Source organism: Bombus flavifrons, chromosome 7, assembly GCF_040668555.2.
Source record: "Bombus flavifrons isolate JBK064 chromosome 7, iyBomFlav1_principal, whole genome shotgun sequence".
In the NCBI taxonomy this organism is placed as follows: domain Eukaryota; kingdom Metazoa; phylum Arthropoda; class Insecta; order Hymenoptera; family Apidae; genus Bombus; species Bombus flavifrons.
This window is the reverse complement of record NC_138448.1, coordinates 4,142,009-4,168,928: the sequence shown is the minus strand read 5'-3', so window position 1 is coordinate 4,168,928 and position 26,920 is coordinate 4,142,009. Positions and strand designations below refer to the sequence as shown.

The following is a 26,920-nucleotide window of genomic DNA, read 5'->3' as shown; positions in this document are numbered from 1 at the left end:
AAAGAGAACCTGAATTAAATGCGAGGAGATTAATAGGAGGCGATTCCGGGCACCTTAATTGATCTTTGTGGAAGAGAGAAAGTCGGAAAAGGCTCTCGGTAAATAAACCGAGATTCACCTTTAATGAGAAGATAAATTTAAGAATGGTAACGGGAATTGATTAACGAGTCTTAGGTCGACAATGGAATCGTTTGTTATTTTTATAGGAGTTTCTGTCGTTCGTCTGTAAATTATCTAGAAAATTTCGCTTTTATCGTTTTATGCTTTATAAGGATAATACAATTTTTATAATTCTCGAGTAACAAATATTAACGCTGTAGGAATACTGACAGCTGTAATATAAAGCTTGTACCAAAGAAATCGAAATGCAAGGTACGTGAAAAGCAAGTATACTTCATAAAAAAGTCATTCAAGTATCAAGGAATTTACAGCAGTAAATTTATACAATTTTTTTATAAAATATGCATATTATATATCTTACGTAATTTTAGCATTAATAATCACGATATTTCGTATTTGAATTCGTACAATTATTAAAATGTAATGTAATTTGCTTATCGCAAAATGGTTACTCTAATTCTTTTTTAATATTTCTCCTATTTATGTTTACAGAATTCGTCACTTTAAACCAGCACATTCAACAAGAATCATCATGGATTTTGGAAAACAGAAGATTCAACCTGCGTTAAAATTTCTCGTATTATGCCGTGCATGATTAAATGCAGCTGTAGTTCCGAACGTATATTAGATTTTTGATCGATACAAAAAGAAAAAAAGGGAAAAAAAGAAAAATATAGTAGAAAGAAGAATGAAAATGGAAGTGAAATATTTTGCTAATTGTAAGACTATTACGAAAGGATCGGTCTATTTAATGGCTTAAAAGAGGTCATTGGGCCCTTGAGAATCGAACGTTGCGACCATTTTGGTGGCGATGTCCAGGAAGAAGTGCTCCAACAGGACACAGGAGCACGTAGGAAAAAGGATCGCAGAGTAGTCTATAGATAGGCTGCTATGACGGACTATTTGGATCCACATTTCGTCAGGGCTCTCTGCCGCGATCCTGAACGACGAACGCTTCAAGTGAGTTAATGCAATTGCATGATTATATTTTTCTAATAAATGGCATATAGTTTATGTAGAAGTTTGGTAGTTTACGTTACTAAATATATTTGGTAAAAAGGAAAAATATAAAAGGATAATAATTCAAGAATTCGAGGGTTAATAACGTGAATCATAATCATTAAATCATAATCTCTTGAATTAAAAATTCACGCGAGTTAAACTTTTTAATGCTTGAGTATCAAAATTGTTTCATTTCTGGATCTTTGAATTCTGATATTTTTATATTCTACGATTTAAAAATCTTTGAATTTCTATTCTTTATAATTAACGTTAACGAACCTCGAAGCACTGTCCAAGCTATTAGTACATTATTATTTGTCGCACGATTACTGTCCATTCGTGATCGTTGATCGAGTGAACTTTCAAGGATGGTTAAAGTATGAAAGTAAATTGTCTCTGGTTACGTTTAACTTTCACCGTGCTGCACGTATAAAACAAATAAAACATGCACACGTGAAATCTCCAAAGAAATCTCTGACAGAAACAAGAAGTTCTATCTTTTCAACTCCCTGCCCCCTCCTCTCCCACACACACAGATACTATATTATTATAAAAAGAATTATTCACCGAGAGTTTCGAATCTTTGTTTTTTTTTTTTTAATGTTGTGCCCATATTTACTACCTATTGTACTTGCTAATGTTTTACGAATAAAACCAAATTACCTGTCTATATTACCATTAAAAAATTTTTCATTTATAACTATAAATTTCTCTTTGTCCCACATTTACGATCGTGTTTGTCAATTTTATACGAATAAAAATCATTCAGAATGATCTATTGTGCACGCTTGTCGTCTCTATAATGCGCGATTTTACGCGCCAGTGTACACGCACAAAGACGCATTCGTGACTACGTTTTACGATGGTCGCTAAAGGTTAAAGGGCGTCGTCAATATCCACGAACAGGAGAACTGCTCGAACTTTCCAAACGAATAATCCGCTGCTTCTTATCTTCGCATAATCGCATTGGACTTGAGCGCGCAGCGTCCTGGAATTTCGACGGAAAAAATTCCCATTTCTTGCACGGGAAATTACTTCTGGGCCCGAGTTTCGCCTTCTCAATACCAATTAAGTAGTTCGAAGGTTAAAAGGGTTCCCAAATCTTTCGATAAAGATCGTTTATTAAAACACGGATAATGAGATTGAAGATCTTTGGAAACTTTTCTTTGAGAATGGACCATCAGGAATATTTTTTTAATAAGGATTTTTAATTCAAATTCTTCACACAGTCTGCACAATGCATTAAAAACCGGGTGGTTATATCGTTTCGAAAAGAAAATATCTTCCATATTTTGTAGAATCTTAGCCGTGGTAATTTTTATGTCTTTGATGATGTCTTCCTTCATACATTAACTTTTAGAGATAGTTCGTTAAGATGAAACTCGATATGCAAGTATTCAAGATGTTTTTGCAATGATGTTCAAAATAGTTAATACTTAATGCGTTATAAACTTCTAGCTATGTGCTACTATTTCTATTTCCTCAAATACATAGTAATTTGAATATTTTTTAACAGCTTTCTTTTTTGCTCATTATATTTAAGAAGTTTGAACACCCTGATGGCTAACAATTGATACGAATCAATACGATTGATTTGTGTTTTAACAGATATGTACCGAATCAAAAAAGGTCCTTCAGCGAGTTAGTTTCAAGAGAAAATTTTACGAAAAGATTCTGTCACGTTGCCTTGATGGCTTTTTTCAAAAGTAATATCGTTAAAACTTCTTCCTAGGATTCTGTGTGTTCTTTATCGGATAAACCAGCGAACAAATACTTTTCCTCTATCGGAAAGGGATAAAGAATTTTCGGCGAAAAGGATTCTCGCGTTAAAGGACGCGGAAAAACTAATCAATATTGAAATCTCAAGGTAAGTGGCGAAACATTTTCAACTTGAGATAAAAAAATGATAATTACGTATACCTCTAGCGTTTACAAACATTATTACAGAAATATGAACTGTTTATTGATCATAACATTTTGTAATCCGCCTTCGCGCAAAATTTCAAACAAGCTAATAATTCTTTTTAATCATTGTTTAATCATTTTTTAAATTTACTTTGATTTCCATAGGTGTCCTAACAGTTAGGGATAGCGATGTATATCGAGATAGTCGAACGTTTTGTGATAGCGCCCTTTTTACCCTTTAACTGCCTTTGCTCCCCTTTGTTCTATCGGGACTTGGACTAACTACCAATCGTACGTTTCTAATTCGAACGTCGTACGGTTGATTGCGATCGGAAAAACTAGCTCGCTTTGTTCTATCGTGATGTCCCTTTCCCATCGCGCGACATATCAACGATCGAACGATTTTTGCAATAAAATGCTCTGTCACGTGTATGTTGCGACCGGGACGAAAAAAAGAAAATAATTGGCAACGAGCCAATACAAATCGTTACATCGACAAAGAAGTAATCGAATTTAAATGACTGTCTTTTAGGCTTGTAAATGTCTTTTATGTCATTTTCCATCGAACATAAACTCGTACGCGCAATACATCGTTTGGAAACATAACCACGGGTAGTTTGTTTTTCTCTGATTGTTAATCAAGTGTTCTCTTTGTTTGAACGTTTCCTGCTTGAGATGGAAGGGAATTTTTGTACAATGTTTTGGTGGAGGATAGAGAATATTTATAGATGAGTTATACGATGTGGAACGCGTTATGTTACACGATACGGAACTTGCACGGAAATTCTGTTATATAGAAAATATCCAGTAGAATGATTTTAAACATACAATGAGAAAGGTACGATGCTTTGTTATGATCTGCCTGTATGCGCAAAATTTTATTTTTGAAGAATGTTTATGAAATCTAAAATTTTTGTAGAACATGGTGCGTTCTATGTGTACACACGAGAGTTCTGGACAAGAATATTATGTTAGAGTTAATGAAAAACCTACGAAATTTTATTACGTGCGGCTTCATTTTCTACCAAGCGTACGTACAAATTTGTATCTTTTGGAGGATTTTTGTAAAGTATAAAATTTCCTAGGACAGGTGAAACGAGAGAAAATCCACGACAAGAATTTCACTTTAATTTAAAAGAAGCGGACATTGACGACAAAAATTGTACTGTAGAACCAATAAAAAAATCTACGGAGTTTTATTATGCGTATAAAATTTTATTTTTGGAGAATTCAGAACTGCCAAGTTGCAGAATTGTACTATAGGTACGAGCGGGAAAGAATTTCGCCCTAAAGAACGAATACTTGGCATCAGAAAGTAGTGTCTCTAAGCAGTTACAACGGCGTTTCTATTTTCACCTAAAGGACCTACTTTACTCTCGGGTAAATTTGTCCAACTAATTTCCATAGTGAAATAGTTTAAATTTCTTCGAATATCTCTTCAACATCTCGGTTGCACTGTGGTCTCCTTATCTCCTAGTGTATCAGAATTTATCTTTAATGGGTGAAACATAATATTGAGGAATGACTTATTCTCAAAATATTTAACTTTCCTTCAATTAATCTTCCTTATCACTGGACCATAGTTCTCATTTAAACAGATAAAAGATAACTATGAAAGATTACGTGTTCTCAAATATTTAATCACTTTTCATTTAATTTCTTTTATTTACTGTAGTACCGAAGCTTCGCTCAAACAATAAAAAAATTATTATTTATTTATTTAATTATTTAATTATTTAATTCTTTTTGCCCATTATTATCCCGACATTTTCCTTAATTCCCCAAAACGCGTTAAAATTATATTTACAAGAAACCATCTATTTCCAAGCGTTTAGATTGAAGTTAGAGACTCCAATCAACAACAATCTCTCTTTTCATAAAGAAAAAAAATCCTGCTTACGAAATCCTCGTCGATTGTTTAAATAATGAAATTAGAAAGAAATTCGTAGAATAGCGAGTCCCTCTGAATATTTAATCACCTTTCATCTCCGGTCGCGTGACCGGCATAATATCGATCGTTGTCGTCAGGGGCCAATTAAGAAAAATCCCTGAGTCACGGATTTTCATGAAAAACTTGTCGAATTCCATGGCGCGAACGCTTCCCAGACGTCCTTCTGCGCCCTTCGTTATTTTCGTGCTAATTTGCGAACCGCACGATCTGCGAGGCGAGCGTAGAATGACGGCCGTGTGCAGAGTCGCGCGTGTACCAAGGCAAAGCGTGGCTAAATAGGGAAACGTCGAAAATTCAGGGAAACGACCGCGATTTCCAGTACAATGAAAGTCTCAGATATTGTGCGAGATATCGATCCGGACCGTAGCCGCGCAGTAGTTTTAAACAAATAATGGCGTCTCTACCGACGTCCTCGATCGCTGAGGATATAATTGACAGGTTTTTCTCTTTTTCTCTGTTCTTTTCTTCTTTCTCGCTTCTTCTTTATATTTGTATATTTTCTTTTTTCATTGCATTCAACTTGTTTTATTCGCGGAAACAGCGGGAACGAGTCTTTGAAATTTCATTCTTGCGGAAACGATTGACGCGATGGAAGCGTTTCGCGCTTCTCGATGCGTGCTCTCTATTATACACAGATGTCTGTCGTTAACAAAACTGTCCAACTTTATTATCTTTCTTCGTGCGTTTGTTCTGTTCGGTTGTAAATGCCATCGATCGCGTCCACGTAGAAAAAGAAGCGTGGAACGTTCCACGATGAGTTATGGATGAGCTGAGTTTTCATTGTCTCGCGTTTTATTTCGGTGAAAGCATCGTTTCGTCTTGTTTCCGTGGTGGGCTGCACGATCGTTGATTTTATCACCGTAGGTATTTAGCATTTGGAGGGAAAGAAGAGTTTGTGCTTTTGTTGAAAATTCACAAGGATCCACATTTTTTTAAACATTACGCTTGATACATATACTGTTACGTTTTTTGGATCATCTTTAATTTACTCGAGTTCTTGTAAATTCGAAGAAATATCAATGACAAGAATCGTTGTTAGTACGCGTGGTTTTTCACATTAATATAAAAATTAGTTAGAGAAATAACAAATATAGCAAACACAGGAAATACGATAAAACATAAAGAATTTTCCTCGATGCATTTGCTCCTACTTTATAATGCAGAAGGATCGTATCCTTCCAGATCAAATTCTCTTGAGAGATCCTTATCGGTGTCACAAATCAAAATCATATGATAAAATAAAATTTACGTTATAACATTTTTTTTTTGAGGGGGGAATGCAGCCGTCATTTAAATATTACGCATCATCTAAAGTTTACGACGGTAGCCAATAAAGTATTATCCAATAAAATTCAAGGAACTTTCGTCCAAATGTCAAAACAGTGTAAACGTATATTTCTTTTTTTCTCCATGATGGTTGAAATTTTTTATTTTGATAGACTGGTCGCGTTTATTTCGTTTTTGGTACGTGCATGTTCGATTTCAAGCATATGTATGTAGCTATACCGGATCATAGGAAGGAGAGAAAAAAACAAACGGGAATATGAGTTCAGTAGCTGGTAACAAATATTTAGAAAGTTGAAGAGCAATATTCCGAAGCGACCGTGCGTACGACGTATGAGCGATTAAAAGAATGAGTGTACTGTGTTTTGTCCCTAGAACAATTCATTCGCGTTGAAACGTGTACACAGATCGTCTGAGAACGTTTTCTCCCTTTTTTTTCCTAGCATTATTCCACGAGCCAAGCGTACGATCGACATTTTTCCTGAAACGAAAGGCTTATTCATGACAGCGAGTGTAAAGATGAGTTTCGAATAATATCTAGGTTACTTGCCCTTTCATTTACCTAGCAAACTCCCTTTGAAAATATTTTATTATTATTTTTTAAGGTCCATTATCTTCCGGGAAATTTTAGATACAAAAGCATGTTACGTACGTTAATGATGTCTGCTTCTCACATTTATACTTTGAAATTAGGTTTGGGTATTGTTCCCAATAATTTATTTCTGTGGATATTTTAGTTGTTTCTGTTTGTATAAAAATGATAATTTACGTTATAATTTTTTTATCAGCATATATTTTTTTAAATAAAAAGATCAGTTCTACGACTATCGTTCTTTCTTAAATGACAATGTACGTGGAATTTTCTCTGTCCAGTTTTCCAATAATATCATATAGAGTTTCAACCTTTTCAGTACTTTGTCGAAAAACTCGTATCACGCATATCATATGATGCATATGATAATTAGAGAAGTTCGTCATAATTACTTCTTTATTGTAATTACTTGCTATTAGTTAATGTGCATTTAAATAAACTATTACGAATATAGAAAATAACTTAACAGTTTTCAGTGCTGCATTTAAATGATCGTTAGAGCAATTTGACAGACCTTCCCTCCTTTTAAATTGAGCTTAATTAAATGTTCCTTGATTCAGATTGTCGATTTGTTCTGTGATAGTGCTACAGATCTACATCTTTAGCCGTACATAGTATACTTGCATTTGCATAGTATACTACTGCTTCTACAAAAATTCTAATCTATGAAATGGAAGTACATGTTTCTTAATAAAACTACTCCCTCAGTGTTTTTATTTCTATATCTACCGTGTGACGATTTACTTACCATAACACGTTCACTGTGTACCTTTTGGACAAAATACGCTCGGATAAATTCAGAGGTAAACCCCTGAGATTAAACGCATAATTCTGAATTAGGGTCTAGTGATCTCGTAGCGTTAACAGCAAAACATAATATGTACTCCTACGAAAGAACCATAAATATCCTGCAATTGCAATGTCGTATGATGTCATATGATGGGTGACACAATTTTTTACCACATCATCATAAATATATTATGTTATTTATACAAATAATTGTTAACCATACAAATTGTTATTTATACAAATTGTTATCCAAATATTATGTTATTCGAAGGTTATCTCGTGTGCTGAGTCGACACACATTTTCACGTAATACACAAAATATCGACAAAAGTGTAGAATACAATTTAAAAATCACGAGAAAGAATTTTGTTTACAATCGTTTACATAACACATTATGCAAAATCCTATGATATAGAAATGATAAATTCACTTTCGTTTATTACATTTGACATCGTTTAATGAAAATATTAATAAAAGAACATATTACAAAATTTACATAGCACGTTGTATAACACTGTATCTATTTTCGATATTATCATTTAATATCCATGACATTTCAAATTTCATCGTTAAATAATTTTGCGATCGATCGAGAAATTCAAGTCAAACTCGTCCCTTGGCTTTCCTTTCGAAAACAGGTTCGAATGCACATATCACGTTCGCGATATCACGAAGCAACTTTTTCAGTAGCAAAAACCGCTTTCAACTCGACTCATTTTCCGATTAATATCGAACGAAGCAATGGAATCGATAGGAGACCGATCACGCCAGGACCCGTAGTACGTGTCTACAGTTTCGAACGAATAAAAAACACACACAAAAAAACAACCCTCGTTGGTCAGATGGAGCAGTCCTAATCCATCTTCATACAGAGAACTGCTCCGTTCCATAATAGATAGAAATTTGTTTCACCGTTACGATGCTCCCGGAGGGTTGAAATAATTGATATTTACGCGGCTACACGAGGAACCCCTTTTAAAATCTTACGAGACGTCTCGCAACGTGGGTTCATACGATCCGTACGTGAAGGTCGTCCAGTGTTCGCTCCACTTTTCGTAGGAAAGGCGAGCAAAAAAAGAGCGAGCCAACGGATCGAGAGGCGAAACGTGGTCGAAACCGCTTCGGAGACCGACAGGCGCCGTACAAAACCTTGATTCGCAAGTTTTCGTGGTTTACAAAGGTATTTACCCTTTGTCAGACCGAGAAACTTCCACCTGACGCTCGTCACGTTGTTATTATTTTCCTGCGTTTAAGGGAGTTTTCTACCATTAGACGCGTTTCTTCGGACCGTTTGTGCTTAAAGAACTTAGGCATTTTGTATGCGTACAATTATTTTTGTCCGTGTTTCATTGTAACATGCACAAATTTGAAAAGAAAAACAAAAGAAGAATTTTAGAAAGGCGTACGTTTGTCAAGAATATTTTAGTTACAGGTATTTTCTGTAAGTATTTAATCATGTTCTAGTAAGATGTACAAAATTCAAACGAAAGATAAATGAAAATGGTTTCGAGAAAACAACATTGAGAAATGACCGTGTTTTCCAGGTTACCGATATTTGTATTCACAATTTCAAGTAGCCGTTAACACGAAAACTATGAAAGTGGTCAAAATAACTAAGACGAAATTTTTCATAGAAACTTTGTAGGTTTACAACGATACAACGTTTTTAGAGATTTGAGTAATGTAAGAGAAGATGTATGGATAAAAGTTTCTTTCTCTTCTTTCATGACACTTTCGTGATTGATTTCTTTGGTGCAAGTTATGTATACACTTTAGTTATTGGTAATTTTAACTTTGGAAGTCCGAATACAAAGTTTCTTATATATATTTTTGAAACTGTATGCTTGGGAAGAATGCAAAAAGACCTATGCTATGTCCCGTCTGTGTTAAACAACTTTTATAACATTTGTCTGATGTCTTCTTCTTCTCATGAGGTATTCCATTGTGTGATGATATGCGCAGATAGAACATAACAACTGTATATCTCACGCGTGCTAGTAGTTAACACACACAGCACAGGGTCCACATTAAAATAAAATACTCAGCAGTTACACCTAATTCAGTCCATTTGATTTATAGTTAATTTACAATTCAGTGATTCGATATAACGATATCAACGAAGTGTTAAAATCCGTCACGTTTGCAATTTTCGACAGAGCGAACTTTGGAAATTCGAAAAATTTGCGATGTTCCTCGTGACGCGATCGATACCACGCTCAACTCGAAACAATTGGCGGATCGCGCTTTTTTTGATTGATTAAAAGAGTAAATTGCATTCCTAGTTTCGCGTAAAATTTTTTGTATATTTGAGATAGAACCTGATTTGTTATCTGGAAAGCTCATGGAATTAATCAAGCAACGACTAAACGAAGATAAAGAAAATGAGAATTTTTGTTTTGTAATACAATTTCAGTGGTTAAGAATATAGATGCTTGAATTTCTTTGAATCTTTCCATTCATTGCAAGTAATATATTTGATTATTAATTATTAACAAAGTCGCGACTACATGTGATTGTATTCTACGTAGATATTTAGAATTTGTAAAAATTTGTACAAACGTCTGCAATCTGTCCGCCACAAATATAAAAATTTGAATCAAATTGTAAATTTAGTGGGCTGACGTTTACGTTAAAAGAATATCGAGTATCTCTGTCCCAATGTTAAAATTGAGATCAGCGAATTTTCCATCCTTATTTTATCATCTAATTCTCATTGATTTATTCCTAAACGTAGCCGGTTATAATTCACCTAAACTATCTCTCCCTGCAGACTTTATACGATACACTAAGCGGAAAGGAAGTTGAAACGAAAGGAGAGCAGCTTTGTTTTAAATTCAAATGATCTAAATCCTCGACTCGAGGGGAAGTTAAACGCTCTTATCGCGTTTAAGAGCAACTTCTTTATTCCTGGTCACCTGTTTCCGTCCGATTATCTGTCTACCAAGAAACAGTACGATAGTCTGGTAAGAAAAAGTGTCTGTGCAGCATATTTTCTCCCATTGTCTTCCATTTTAACTCGTCCAACCGTCCCAAACCGGGAGTTTGGTTTAGGATTTTCCTGAAATGCGCATTTATCTTGTCTTAGGTTGCAGCAAAAACGATAACGTACAAGCCCTCTATGGGGTCCCTTATCTCGACTGGCACCATGGTCAGCGCAGCCGTTACGATACATTAGGAAAGTCGATTTTATGATATTTTTGGAACGGTAATTTCGGGGATTACATAAATCGACGGGCATTACGTTCGATAACCCAGCGTTCTGCAATCTTGCTTTTACAATACACGCGAAACAGAATCAATATTGCTATTCTTGCAATAAGGATTGGTTCGATGGGAAGGTCTTCGAAGAGCCGCAGAAAATGCTCGAGTAATTTGTTGCTTGGGATGAAACCTTTCTCGTGATTGGATTTTTAGTAAATTTGTCGATGTCTGACTTTTTTAGCGTGTTGCTGATGTTATCGTACATATCGACGTTTAAGTGATTTTGTAACGAGACTTTTTGTAGTGGAATTTATTATCTTCTTCGTGTATGAACGAATTCTAGCTTCGTTTGGATTAGTCAAGTTATCCGAGTTCAAGGTAATTCGTTTACAGCGTGAACCTGTTGTTTATTTCACTTGAAATATCTTTTTCAGGTTTCTACGCTTGTTCTTATTGCTCGAGTCACTTGAGTTAAGTAAAGTATGCTAATTGAGTAAGCCAAAAGGGTGTTCACAAAAGTATACTAACGATAAGAATCTTATATAGATATTTTATTGAAAGGTTTTCATATCGTAAATGGTCACACTCATATCGTAAATTATTGTAATATGTCAATATATGTCATAATATGTCAATAATTCTTGTTTGTTGATCAACGCGTGTTTAAAATATGTTCAAACCAATGTTTGAAAGGTAATTTATTTATTAAAAAATACTAGCGAAGATATTTCTACTGCAAATGGATCGACACGATTAGTGCATTGAACACGCCTCGAAGCTAAAAATCAAGCAGGCATTCGCTTCCATTTCGTTTCGTCTAAACTGTAAACGATCCACGAGTTTGCCTATATTTCATTGAACTATTAACGATGATTGTGGCTTGCGTTGCAAACAATCCAGACGAAACGGCGCCACGAAGTTTGCAAGTTGGGATTAAACATGCGTTGGAACAGACGGATCAGTTCGATTAGGGATCTGACGTGATGTTATTACAACATATGTACGTAGAAAACAAAACGAGTAACGTCTGAGCCAGCCTGTGTTATTAAACTCGAAAATGTTAGGGTTGAAGTTGTATGGAATAAAAATTTCAAATTTCACTCATTGAATTTTAAATCTGAAATTTTGTATTGCAAATTTCAATTTTCTAACTTTCAATTTCTCATCCCTAACGCTAATTATTGGGTTCTTCATTTCAAAATAGTACTATTTATTACGAAATTCTTATCTACTTAACGTTAGACGAATCAGCAAGCTTCTAAAAGATCGTTTTATGAAAACGCATTAAGTCGCATACTCGTTTGCGATACAATTAGCACGAACTCCATCCAATTACGCTGCCATAGTTAAACGCTTCGGCTGTGTATCCTATCCAAGTTGAGCAACAGAAGTGACGTAACAACATTCAGCGTAAAATCCCACGAGTGTTTGTATTGATTGTAACATCCTACAACAAAGTTATACGAGAGAAATAGACGGTTTATTGCCCAAGAGTAAAATTGTAAAAAAATTACAAAAAACGTGAGAGCTTTGTTCACAGTAATTAATTAAGCTCTCTATTTAAAGTATATACAGTAAACAGGATAAACAGGATAAGCACTGCCGTATTATCAGTATCGCAGAATTAAACTCTGCATTAAATCATAGTTTATATTACATACTTTAATTAAACTGTATATTAATACCATAGAATTTTTATTAATCCCTATATTAATATGTCAAAATGAGATATTAAAAGTGAGCTATAGATTTCCGTAGAGATCCCTATCTCATTCGGTACATGACAATTTTATTTATTAAAAATTGAAATTACCAAACTCCTTTTAAGTTTTCTTTTATATGAATATGATTCTACCTGTTTTATCGTCATCGTGCAATTTTAATTATAATTATTTATATATAGTATATACGTGGTTAATATATTTTAATGTTATATCACTAATTCTTTATATCTTTTAACTCAAATGCTGGAAATTGTAAGATTCTTCGCTACGCTGTAACAATCAAATAAAAATTCAAAATTCTGCTCTCGAAGTCGAGTTAAGAGTTAACTTCAACGATAATATCACGGAATTCTTACTAAACTTAACACTAATATCAGAAAGAAAATTCTTACTGAACTCTGTTACATACTCGTGTCAAACAATTGTTATAAAACCCTATAGCAATATGAATTAATATCGAAAAATTCTTTCTAAATTTATTAAATATCAGTATGTCAGAATTCTTGCGGAACTTTCATTCATGATATATCGTAAACAACGAGTAATCGCATTACGATCGAAATACACGGAAGATTGTCTAAAGGTTAGAAGGAGAACCTTGGAATATTCCCAGTTCACCAAGGGGATGATCTGAAACTAACGATCTGAGAAGTTGTCTAAATTGCTCGTTCGTTAAATTGCGTTCGTAGAAGAGGATGCAACCTTCTCGGCCCTGATAAGACACCGCGCGGCCTTAATCACGTAACATCGATTATCGCGAAAGTCGATGCACGTTATAATACACGTCGCGCGTTGCGGCTCTAATTATCGTAACGACCACCGCCCTCTTCCACAAATCAACTACGGAATATTGTTAGTAAAATTATACACGCGTAAAACGTACAAAATTATAGGGTTGTTTGAAAAATTCGTAGCATCTTTTCTTTTCTTTTTCTTTTTATCGAAGCAATTGGAATTTCTATATGAATATTATTTTGCAGTACATTGCACGTTATATGTCGTCAAACAAATTACGATTACAATTAGAATATGTTTCACGTTTTACGAATTATGTATTATCCAATTGTCTTATTCAATGTAAAATTGTAAAATTATAACAGAAAAATCTATGATCTACGACTCGTCGTTCGTCGATTTATTAATATTATTGGTTCGAGTAATAAATTCGTCCTATACTAGCGTATACATTTAGAAGGGTATCATAAAAATTGTTTGAAAAACGTGAAGACACGTATATCGTCTTTGCTAAAAGATATGCATACACGTACTATTTATAGAAAAATAGAATAAATATTTTCCTTTTGGTTAAATATGTATAAAAGAAGCCAATTCGCTAATTCACCTTCGTTGTTCGAATTTGAAAGTCACATCGATGAAAGTTTCTCGGCTCTTGCTTATGGAAAGTCGATCGACCAGTCTCCTCTGCTCGTCTCATCAGCAAATCAAGCGTGGAAATTGAATCCTTGCTCCTTTTCGATCCCTTGCATCGTCGATCCACGCTTCGTCTCCTTCTATGTTCAATTATCGAACAAGAGGATTCTTTTTGTACTCGATCATTACATTTTGCGAATGTTACTTTTCTGATAATTTCAAGGGCACGAAATATAAGCCAGTTGTAATTTATTTTTCGTTTTTGTTGCCTGTTTCCGAGAACAATACACGGGCCCCACAATACACTCGGCTATTACGCCCTCACCGGAAGTACATTCAACTATATTAACTTTTCGACCGACTTTAATTACGCCCCGTTGAATGCAACTCGTGGGAAACGTATTGCGCGAATAGAAAATCGCCTGAAATCTGGACTTTTGATAGAATTTGTCGTCGCACACTGTACCACGTGCAATTGAGACAAACTGCGACACGCTTGCATTGCCATATTCGAAACGGTTAGATTTGGAGGAAATGTAAGGAAACATGGAAAGATACGAAACGAAACACGTTATAGAATGAATATTGGCGCAGGCTCGCGAAAGCGTTCGAACGCTTGTGGATATCTTTTATGATTATATTATGCGTGTTACACGAAATAGTTTGAAATTTCATTAGCACTGTTATGAGACTGGATTATCATGATTACATGCATAAAGTTTTGTACAAGTCTGAAAATACATATAGAAATTATAAAATATTAAGAATCATATTAACACACCTGAATATTTAGTGAAACTATACTAACGCTTGTTGTTTAAGATGATTATTCATTCTGTATACTAACTTTTTACTAATTATGTTTGCAATAAATTTGTTGTAATTTCTATGTACATTTTAGAATTGTTTTCAATTTTGATTAATATAACGATGGCAGTCGTGTCTCGTGATAATGTTTAGGAATTTCCAAAATGTTTTATATGATAAAGATGCGCAAATGTCTTAATACGTTCCAATGTCTATAGAAAAATATAGTTGTTTAATTACTGCAAATATATCCTACGTAGAATTTCACTAATTTAAGCATGGGATAAAAAGCTAAAAGTACAGGTTTCCATAAAGAAAATCATGCTACTGGTCTTTCAAACGCTCCGTTGCATAAAATTAATTCCAGTTGCATATGGCACCTTGTACACGAAGCTACAAAGTGAATTAGTTTACCTTCAAAATGGTTGAATGCACAGTACAAGTTTTTCCAAGTGTTTTCTAAAATTTATATTTTCTATCAGAGCAATGATATAAAATAATAATAAAGAGCAATATAAAATAATAATAATAAATAATAAAGAGAAATATAAAATAATAATAATAAATAATAAAGAGCAATAATGATAAAATGCACTGTTTTTTCTTTTAAAGTTCGAGCGCAAAAAATTATAGACAATTTACATTTTTCCAATTCTTTTCTAATGTCAGTAAATCTACTTTGAGTAAAAATACCTACGTTGCACATTCATAAACAAAGATGATTTAAAAAAGATAAATATATATAATCGATCTATGTATATTAAATAATTTTTATCTGGACGTTGCCAGTGTAAATAATTATCTACAAAAGCATATAAAGATTAAAACAAATAAATATATTTAATTGATATTTAGTATAAAAAAAATGGAGAAAAAGGAAGAGAAGAACGTTGAGAAAAAAAGATCACTTTATTGAATTTGCTCCGTCGTGTCAACGCGGTTAATAAGCACTGTTCGGATGATCAATTTGGATAACGATAGCATAGAGATCATAGTATACGATAACAGGGCACATTAGGGTCGCATTAGAGGCAATTGCGTTGGCGCGCGCCTCGTTCGAGTTTGTAAATTGCTTCGCTCCTACCACCGATAGGTTGATCACGACCTGTAAAATCAAATGCTACACTTCTGACAAGTACGCTTGCGCGAGAACTTTATAAACACGGTAATTCAGCTTGGAAGAAGCTCTTTCACAGTTACTGAATGTGAAATGCTTCGAGTTTGTACTGCAAACATTGTTCGAATAAAGATATTTCAATCCGTTCAGAGGTTTTCCGGTGATAAGCATTTAAAAGGTTGAGATTGTAAAAAGTTTCGAAATATTGATTTATAAACCTTTTTAGAATTGTTTTATTATGTATAGTGTATTTTATGATCGAAGTATATCGCATGTTTTCTTTTCTTGATACGTAGTATATATGTTTTATTTCATAAAATTCACTACACGTAATAAAACAGTCAAGGAAGAAGATTGGACAACTCATATTTTTGCTTAAATTTTTTACAGTTTTATAAGTGTTTTACATGTTGATATTTTTTATATCGGATCAACTTGTTTAATAAGAATTTATCGTAATTATCTGTTAAATAAAATTGTTATTTATATTCTCGTATATAACACAATTCTATTTGTTTCTTGTACTTTACATATTGCTATTTTTTCTATTTTAGGATCTGCAGATCATATACTATGGTCTGCTGGGTCTGGAAGCGTTACGGCCGTGCAGAGATTCCATTCTCCGTGGGCTTTGCAAAATTGTACGATACGAACGACACCATGCGAATCACGTACTCTATTAGTAAGTTCTATTTCATTCTGTATGTCGTTACGTTTCACATCGAGACTATTTTCGAATTCAGTACATACCTACGTGTGATAGTAATAACAATTTTTTGAATTGGCGCTCGTACTGATCTCGCGGAATTATTTTGTACTTTTGTCATAGAAAAGTTTTCTACGTTATCTGAAATGCGTATACATATGTCGTGATAAAAATGTAGTAGAAAATTTCATTATCGACAGCTTTTTATACATACATGTTCGATACTGTTTTATCGACGTGTTTCTTTCTTACCTCTGGTAGTAAACTAGAGTACCATAGAAACAGATCAGAGATGTCACTAGATATTGCGACGTTTAGTCATTTCCCGCGGTTTTAATGAACGACCTGGACGTGCTCGTTAGTGAAAGGGAAACATATTTTACCTTTGAGGGAAAAGAATATAATGCAACAAGATTTTCAAGTAAGTAGACCGAGCGTCACACTTAGATCTTGAATTTGTATTAAGATAAAGTTAAAAAATATAAAACACTGGTATTAATAATACTTTGAAACGCAGATATCTTACGAATCCATCGTATTGAGTGCTCCATCATATTTCATTTCAATATAACGACAAAAGTACATACAAATTATATATTTAATTCTTAATTCGGTTAGTCATAGTATAATTTTTTAAATATTTGTTCAGTAAACTGCTGTTCCTATAAATATACGTATAATCTTGGGAAGTTGTACGGTTTATGTTTCATAAGAAAATTTGTTTACTTGACTGTCAAGATGGCGGTAGCGTACATTTGATATTTCCACAATTTATAAATGGTAATATGTTTCTTGTTTTGCTTAAATCTAACTTATTTCTGTATAAAAAGATTATCGAAAACAGGTTCTATGAATAAATTTGTAGTTTAGATAAATTAATTATTATTATGTGCCATAAACATTTTATTGATATATAATAATCCATACCTTCATCCATACACTTATGAATGCGAGGAATGCATTTACCACGAATAACGATGTATTTTATGATTACGAATAACAAGTCTAGTTTTTGCATTTGTAAAGTTAGCTACTTGATACTTTCTGAGTCGCGAATTTCCGGTACGTGCAGTCACTTACAGAAACGAGAATTTCACGACTAATTGATGATTATTATTGCCTCGTTATTGCAAAAAGAAACTTTTTCACTTCTCGATTACTTAATACACTCAAATTTTACGTGTATTTTCAACTTTGAAATATATTCATATACAGTTTTTTTCAACTTTTATTTCTTCGCGATTTACAATAAATTTTCTTTAGATGAAGACATTCGGTAGACGTAATGACAAATAATTTTAGCGATTTAGGGTGTATTTAGGGTGGATTATTTAATTTTAGTGTATATCTTATATTCTACGCAATAAAGATCGTTAACGGTATTTATCGTGTAAAGTATAGAATATAAAATAAATTCAAGTAATCTACCTTAAATCTAATCCAAACTATAACGATATGCTTATGTACGACTTAAATCTACATTTGATTAAAATAAATTCTAATAGTAGCAAGTGAGTAAAATAAAATATAATTCGAACCATTTTCAGTACCGGCGAATTGGCCACAAGCTGGTACATACTACTGTCCGGTTCTGTGTTCATCGATGGCTCGATGTTCCTGCCTCGTTCAAGGTAAGAAAATCTCCACATCGTCATCATTTTTAACTTGTTTTCCAGTCTCTCGTACACAATCTCGAACCTCGTACAATAATATCTTCCCTTTTATTTATTATTCTTCGATATTTGCTCGTCAATTTTATCACTTATAATCACACGCAAAACGAAATAGAAAAGTAGTGAATTTCGTGTCGAACAAACGACTATGCTTGATTTATTTAAACGGCTTCCGGCTCGGTTGATTTGCCTTAATTTCACATAAGATTTACATTGCAAATGCAACACTCGTAACTCTCGGTACGCGATAAATTCACGTGACTGTGTTTTGGAACACACCGACGACGACGACCATAAATCTCTGTTATTGTAATCATAATTCAGCATTTGTAATTTCATCCGTGGACTTCATCGCGCGTCCATAATAAATCGCCCCTGAAAATCACCTCGTAGATCCAGTCATCAACCGATCGTCTGGCTTATAGCAATTAGGTGGGATTTCCATTGTAATACACGATTGATCGTATGCTTTGGTATTTTTCGTGCCAATTTCTTTATTCTTGTTGGATCTATTCAATTTGTTTTACAATTGGTAAATCAACAAGATTTATTAAGAAAATTATTAGAAATATCTCGTACAACCTTCTATCTTTTTTTCTGTACTAAATTTAAATATCGATTAAATTTTATATTTATAAAAAGAATTATTTAACAATGTTATAAATCTAACGTTATAATAATACGATATAGTTTTATGGTACGATGATAAGGTATAACAACTGGACTAAGACACTACGCGTGTATTTCACGTGATATCCCTCCAGTCACGTTTATTTCTTTCCTATTTCTGTTTTCTCTAGTTTTCAATATCATAGCCATACCGAATTCGTTTTACGCGAAGAAGCTGCCGAGATAGAAATCGATCGTGGCACGTATATCTATGGAGACTTTGTACGTGTACCGGGTGTACGAAAAATATATACGATTTTTATGGAATTTTTCATTTCGTTTACATTAATAATCGTTCAAAAACATTCATAGTGTAAGAAGTATGCTAGTGCTGGTAATTTTAGATATTTAGGTTATTACAGCAAGTGTATAATTAATAGCACTCAATTTTGTGAAATTATATTGTCGCCGATTAAATTTATGCGTATTAATTTTTTTTCTTACGTTAGGTTGAACCTTTTTTTATGAAACTGTGTAAGAAGATGACAAAAGTTGTAGGATACGAAGAAAGATATATCATTGATTATTTACTGATAATTATTACTAGATAGTTGTTCATTTTTATCCAATTTTACGAAAGGAAGATTGGAAGCATGATATAATATGTAGATTACATGGAGTAACCGAATACATTGCAATCTGCTATTTTTAATATTAATCCGTATTTCGTAAATATTTGGAAAAACATCTTCTAACTCTAAGTATCTCACGCGTGTATACATCTATGTAATGTTATCTGCTATAAAATCCACTATATAACGTAATTATCTCATCCAGCATTATACACAGCATGTATGAAAAAAATTGCAGAACTAGTAGTAACCTCAATCCTTTGCAACCCAGTTTTCATTTGCTTGTTTCACAGAGAAATTATCTGCAATTAATTACAATTTTTCACTTTTAATGGAAGAACTAACAACTGATAATTATTATAAATGCATCGCGTGACAACATAGCAATGGTAGATCTCACGGTAACGAAGATATAAAATGATATTTAAAAAACATAGACGAATGAATGTATAAGCTTGTAGTCATAAGGTGGTACAGAGGATTGATACGAGATATTTGTAGGACGCAAATATGGGTTGCAATACGAGACAGATTTTGCAACTTCGCGATCACAGTGTATATCACACACACGCGAGGCAAGCTCATAAATCGTTCTGTACCAGGGTTACGGTCGCAGTTTTCTCTCTTTGTGTCCCTCGAACCACGGAAATTCTCATTAATCGTGTAACCTCGTTCCTTCATGGTGTAGGTACGTCGGGACATATTATTGCGGCGAATGTATTAGATAATCTACTTTTAATGAAATTCAATCACTGTGAGAAGAAAAAGCAAATTTTCACTGCGTTAGTTTAACGCGTGCCTCTTCTATTTGTTTGCCTTGGATGCACTTCGAGGATCTAGGTTTGCTTACTTTCTTCGAATAATTGGTGTTAAGAGAACAAAAGGTTTGCTTATAAAAATTTTAAAGAATATTGTATCGTTTAAAAATAAATTTTAATTTTTGTACCAGTTTTCATATAGAGAGATACATTATAATAAAGATAAATACATTATTATAAAACAAAGAACATTATATATTTAGGTATTCTCGTTTAACCGAGACTCTATACACAAGATCTATTGCATCGTGAATTTCATCATCCTCCATTTCTCTTGTTTTACTCCGATATAAGAATCATCAGAGTGTGCTCAATTTTTTACCATTTCTTTTTACATCAAACTTGTCCAATTTTCATCGCTGGCATCGATACCCGAGTGGAAACATTCTCTTTCGTACTCATTCTACCTTGAACATTTTCGCGCTAGATTTCGTATTCCGTCTACTCGTCGAGACACTTTTACAAAACGTCGACGCGAAGCCCACGTGCGATTGCGAGTTCGCGCTTCACGGTTTCTGCTCTCCCATGGACGTAAACAGAAAAATTTGCCCACTAACCACGGGTGTGGCTACGTTTTAAGTATTCCGTCTCTCTGTACTCTCGCCGCCTCTCTGCGGCTACCTCTCTTTATTTCCTTCTGCCTCGTGTTCCTCTTTTGTTACTCTTTAATGTACTCCTATTCTGTCTTCCCCTCCATATGTCATCCGTCTCACTTTGCCCTGCCTCCTTTTCTCTTCCTATTTATCCCTTTCTCTCCACGTTAAAGTACTTTTACCAGTACGCTACCTTCCCTCCTAACTCTTTGCTCCGATTCTTTCTCCTATCTCCGTTCTTCTTCCTTGCTCATCGAATATACATGTATCTTCCTTCTTCCTTATTTTTCGTACGCTCCTCTCGCGCCCATTCACTTACTCACTTTCTCTCGTGTCATTCGTCTCACTCGCGCCAACGTCACCTAGCGTACATTTACTCACTCCACATTCTTTCTCGTACGCTTACTCACTCGCTCCGTTTCTTTCATGGCGCTACCGTCTTTATTCGACTCACCCGATAAGCGTGTTCTCTCGCTCCACGCAATCTTCCCTCCTCTACTCGGCTCTGCCATCTCGTAATCGTGCCGAGAATTTACGAACCGAGCCGAGTTGAGCGCTGTCTAAGTGTATCGAAGGACAGCGATATGGGAAGATGCGTGCAGGCGAGAAGGATAGCTATAGAAGTTAGCGAACAGAGAGTGATTCTCTGGAGCGACAAGGAGGAATATAGAGAGTAACGTAGAGTGCAGTGGAGAAAGACGGAGTAAAATAGAGAGAGAGAGAGAGAGAGAGAGACACTTCGATCGCAGGGCTGTAGCAAGCATCGAAACTTTTGACTCCCTTGGTAGATAGATTTTCATTATTTTGTTCCAAAGGGATTACGAGAAGTTTGATTCACAATGGAATATGTCATTAATCTTTGAATATATAAGAGAGTTTCGTATTAAGAAGGAAATTATTTTGAAAAGAAGAATTCATTTAATCAAACGGAAATTTGTATCTGTGTAATTATCGATTTTTAGGTTACTTTTAACGATACAATTGCGGCAGTGAAAATTGTTTGGAGTAATTTCCGTTATTACAATCGTCTGAAGCAACGAAGAAACAAATCTTAACACAGAAACGTGCGAACTTCCTCCCGATTCACAAAGAAAATATCCACTCTTAAACATTCTCCAGTCGAAACATCTAGTTCACCGTATAAATTAATTCTTAACAAGAATCTCTGTCAAAGAGAAATCTAAAGGAACTGTTCTTCCGATTATCTCGTCGCTAAATATTTCATTCTTAGTTCTTGATATTCGATAAACATCGAAACCATCTCTTTACGCGGTTTCAAATTTCCCTCTCGTTTGAATCTCGTCGCATAAATCATCCGCCAGTAAACCCTTCTTCCACACGATACGATCGAAGTCACAGTTACCTTTCGATAACTAGATTTTTTAAAAGATCCTCCATCCCTGCACGTTTTACCATAACAAGAAACATGGACGGGACAAATAAAACTGAAAACGAACCCCCATCGATTTTCACGCCGGGGAACCCCCTCTATAGGCTGGCTCGCGTGGCACGCTCACGAGGGACACACCGGTGGCCACGAGACACTGGGTACAACACTGAAAGCGTACAAGAGAGAAAGAAGGGGGGCCTCACCTACCGAGAGAGACTCCAGTTCCAGTCTTCTCGAGTATATCGTGGTGGCTGGCGAGTGTTGCGATTAATACCGACTGCACCCGCGAATCGCATTCCAATCCCGGCGATTCCCATCCGCGTTTCCAGAAGAACTACGTTACCACACATGGACATGTAGCGTGTGTTGGTTAAAAATCATAAACGGAACCGTATACGAAACGATATAAAAAAGAGAGGGAAAATGAAAAAGAAAGAATAATAGAACGATTCTGGTAAAGTAAATAGAAAGTCGCGAGGTGTTGAATAACCGCACATGGGAAATTAAAATCAACGTATAAAGCGCTATAAAAGGAAGAAAAATAAACGACGTTAAGGATCTTGATAAAATTAATTGAGAATCGAGAGGAATTGCGTTATCGCTCGTGGACGTGTAGCGCGTGTTCGTTAGAAATCGATATTTAAAAGGAAAAATAGGGAAGAGTAAAAGATAAAAGGATTCGGCTAGAATAAATTCAGAACCGAGAGGTACAATGTACTGCACGTGTAGCGTATGTCGTTATAAATTGTCGTATACGAAACTTTGTAAGAATTAGAAAAATACGGAACGTTCGAGAAAAGAAGAAGAATAAGAAGAGATAAAAAGTAAGAAGGTAAATCGAAAAAATAAACGGAATCGAAGTACGCGTCAAAATTGTCGCGTACAAGCTCGAGAAGAGTGTGTTTATACAGCGTCTGTCCGATGGTCAGTAGTGCACGCGTGTTCACCGGTGTCTGTCATCCGATGCAGCGTGTCTTAACGATCGATTTTCGGGATAAGAAAGAAAAGAGCGTGGCCTTTCCGACACTGCACGTGCGCGCCGCCTTCTCTCTCGCTCTTCTGGCGGATCCTCTTTTCACAGCATTCGAGAGGCGTGAGTAAAACAACTGCGGCGAGCGCGTACCCTTGGACCTCCGTACACGCACGTCGGATGCACTGGCTTCCTCGCACCTCGTCGCACTGACGCAATTGCCCTCCCGCTGGGCGAATCGTCGTCGATCTCGAAAGGCCGTCGTGTCTGCGTAAAGATCACGCACTGTTGTCCGTGAACCAGACAAGTCTTCTCCTCTGTATTCTTCCGAGTCGAGTTGATCTTTTAGTCTACGAAGACAGATTTGAGGAAATTTCCTTGGATTCCTTGAATCTTTGGACATCGTGGAAAATCGTTGACTACGTCGTATAGAAAGAAGGAAGATAACGTAAAGAATTTGTGGACTATCGATAGATTCTTCGAACTCTGCCGAATTGTGTGTGATCGATAGATTCTTCGAATTCTTCAAATCTTTGGATTATTGAGAAATGATTGTTCCCGACAAGATATAGTGGAGCGTCGTTCATAATTCCGTTTGATCCAGGGACATTCGACCGGCGAGAAAGGTTTTACGTGCAGGACTCACCCTCCGGTCTATGAATCATCAGCATCGTGGAAAATAAGAAAAGAGACGGATATCGATAGATTCTCTCTTCTCGTTTCTATCGAAAGATATCGCACAATCTAAACCGAGGACGATTATCCAAATTATTGAACAATTCTCGTAAACAATTTACGGTGGAAAAGTCATTCGCGGCCCGTTCTTAATTCGAGAGAAGATCGTTCGACGGTAGAAAGTCAATCCATCGATCTTCGCAACAAACTCTACGTCCATCTTATAGTGCAAAATCATTCCTTCTCCTACCCAATTATAGAAAGTCACATGATCCGTTGTGTTGGGTAAAAAGATCGAAATTACCAATGCACAGTGGATCGCCATTGAACAATTCGATCGGATAGGAACGACCGAGAATCGGATAATCGCGTACATCGATCTTAAGGAGGATTTCACCGCTCGCCAAAAAGTGGCGCGTAGATCACTCCTTGAAGCGAGCTGGCCGTGGAACTCGTTTGGAGTGGAGCGCGAGCTACGCATACCGAAATCCTGGGGGACCAGTGACCCGTGTGCAAAGGAAAACCGGAGTCAAGACGGGAGCACCCGAGCCTGTCCGTGGCACCCAAGCCTCTCGCCACAGCGCACCCAAGTCTGTCGCTGACCGCTCTGCCTACTTACGAACCTCGAGTGTGGCATCGATGATTGCTTTTCGATCCACGACACGAGAACGAGTCTTACAGAAGGCTTCTGCCTGCTCTTCGTCCGTGTTTACAAGAGCTCACGATCCACTATATACACGGCAAACTTGCCTATATCGCCTTTGAATAATTACCTGTTCGCTTTCACCTAAGAAGCGAGTCGAACTTCGCTCAGAGGGAGCCGAAGGTATTCCATAATAAATCTAATAATCGAGCTAACGGCCCGTAGCTGATCGACGAGGGTGCGTCACACGAAGGGATCGTTCGTTTGCCAAAAGGAAACGTGTCTTCGTAGTTAACATTCCAAAGGGACCTTGAAGAGGATCGAACATTCGATTTGTACGGCAGATTGGATTGACGTAAACTGCCGGAGGATCGTTTTTCCAGGATAAAGTTGTCTGGGGATCAGACGCTATAAAGTGGCACGGAATTTCGCGAAGTTGATACGCTTCCAACGAAAATCCAGAGTACGCAGAGGATTATCGGGAAGTATCGGAAAATTGGAGGCGGTGAAAGAGGTGTTGGAATGGTTGAAAGTATCGTGAAAGATCGAGGATCTTGAAAACGAGTAATAGTGGAGAGAATATTGTAAGCAACGGTAGTGAGAAAGATTCGGTGAGAAGAATTATGCGTATGGATTCCAGTGACTTGTCGTTGGATTTTGTTTGTGAGGATTAAATTTCGAATCTTAAATATCAAATAGTCGGATCTACGTAGAATATAAAAATCGTGGGTCATTTGTACGAATCGTGAGAGTCTGGTGGTTATTCGAGTTTGTTGGTAATTGAGACAAAAAATAAGAAGGGTAGAGGGTTAGAACAAGTGGATAAACGTGACGATGTCGTTGGTGTGAAGAATTATTTAACTGATCAGCACGATCGCGTGATTCTCCAGCGTTTCGTTGGACCGTTTTAAAGACAAGGGAACAGCGAGGGAAAAAGCCGGCAAACTGGATGCTCCAGACGGTGCCTCGCCTTCCGCGCCCCCGCCTGACATTACTGTCACCCAGGATGACCGGTGAGAAGCCTTTAATTTAACTTTAACCATATTCTTTATCTCGCCACAATGCGAGACGTTGATGGGCCACCATCGTGTCGCTGCTGTGTTGAATTCTCGTGGTTTTACTCTGTCCGGTGTTTCGCTCGTGTTTCAACTTTTTGTGAATAGCCACGTCGTTGTAAATAATTGGGCAAGCTTTTGTATGAACTGCTTAGTCACCTATAATTTCCAATTTTAAATTCTTCTTCACACTCCTAATGTTTAAATTGGTTATCATCCGTTATTACGTGTATAATGTTTTAGTTTATTTTCTTAATTCTGTTACGGTCTTCAAATTCGATATCCCTATTCGACTAGATCGCGCTGTGCGTATTTCTTTCGTTTATACGTTTCGCATCAGGAGTCGATTGTAATTGCGTTATATAAAAGAAATTGATATATCTGTCTTCTTAAGTGATAAATTAAAATAAAATTCTCTTAATTTTTACTTACCTTTCATTTACATTTTGTTTACATTTCTGAACAAGAAACGAATCGAACGTCTATTCAGCCTGTTATGTTAATACACAGAAACAGTTCGTAGAACAATTGGAATTAGTAAATTCTAAAGCGCTAATTGTGTTCTATGGTTATGCAAAACTACAGATCGTAATATAGATCCTTAGAAGATCATTCACATCCGTTCCCTCATAAATTATCATACATTTAAAGCTAACTTCCTGGAAAGAAGCTAATTCAGCGTCGTATAGATTTTAGATCGCCAGATAGATTATTATTCTGAAATAAGCTATTATTTTTTATCCTCTTAACGTGTTCATTTCGTACGACACGGATCCGACACGTATTCTTAGATTATGTAACTATCGCGAAACTGTGAAAAATTTCGTAATAATTTTTCTAATATAAGATATTTTGTGAAAATTTTTTACTAATATACGGTAGTAATTAACGTGCAGGAAATAGACATGGGATCAGTAGCGAGCACGTTAAATATTCTTTACCATCATGGTTCAAATAACGTTAGGATAAAATCACCGATGTGCATCCATAATTCAGAAAATGTCAGAAATATTTTCGATACAGTAGATTGACTTACCGTATTAATTTTATGGGTAACGATATTTCGATGACCTAGTTTATCCAATATTTGAACGCCCACGTATTTTTAGTATTAAATCATATCGCTTTATAAAAAATTTTAATCACTACGTTTTAATTTACTCGTTCGAACTGATTGAAGTAATTAGAAATTTTATACGAAGTAGCTTTTATTTTTGCTTTTCGATATTGCTACCTCGTAATCAAACTCGAGCGCATTCTCTATGAATTCTAAAATAATTATTTATTTTAATA

General features: G+C 35.5%; 1 protein-coding gene across 3 annotated transcripts in view; it reads left to right on the top strand.

Annotated features, from left to right (window-relative positions):
• LOC138182067 (rap guanine nucleotide exchange factor 2) overlaps positions 1 to 26,920 on the top strand; it is a 247,751-nt gene that overhangs the window by 47,802 nt on the left and 173,029 nt on the right. For 2 of the 3 annotated variants that reach the window (XM_069117600.1, XM_069117599.1), the window contains exons 2-4: positions 613 to 1,080; positions 16,418 to 16,545; positions 18,117 to 18,200. In XM_069117600.1, coding sequence (XP_068973701.1) covers positions 1,012 to 1,080; positions 16,418 to 16,545; positions 18,117 to 18,200 — 281 coding nt within the window. In that variant the 5' untranslated portion in view covers positions 613 to 1,011. Of the gene's footprint in view, positions 1 to 612; positions 1,081 to 16,417; positions 16,546 to 18,116; positions 18,201 to 22,510; positions 25,586 to 26,920 lie in introns of those variants that run through there. The other variant, XM_069117605.1, reaches the window with a different exon arrangement.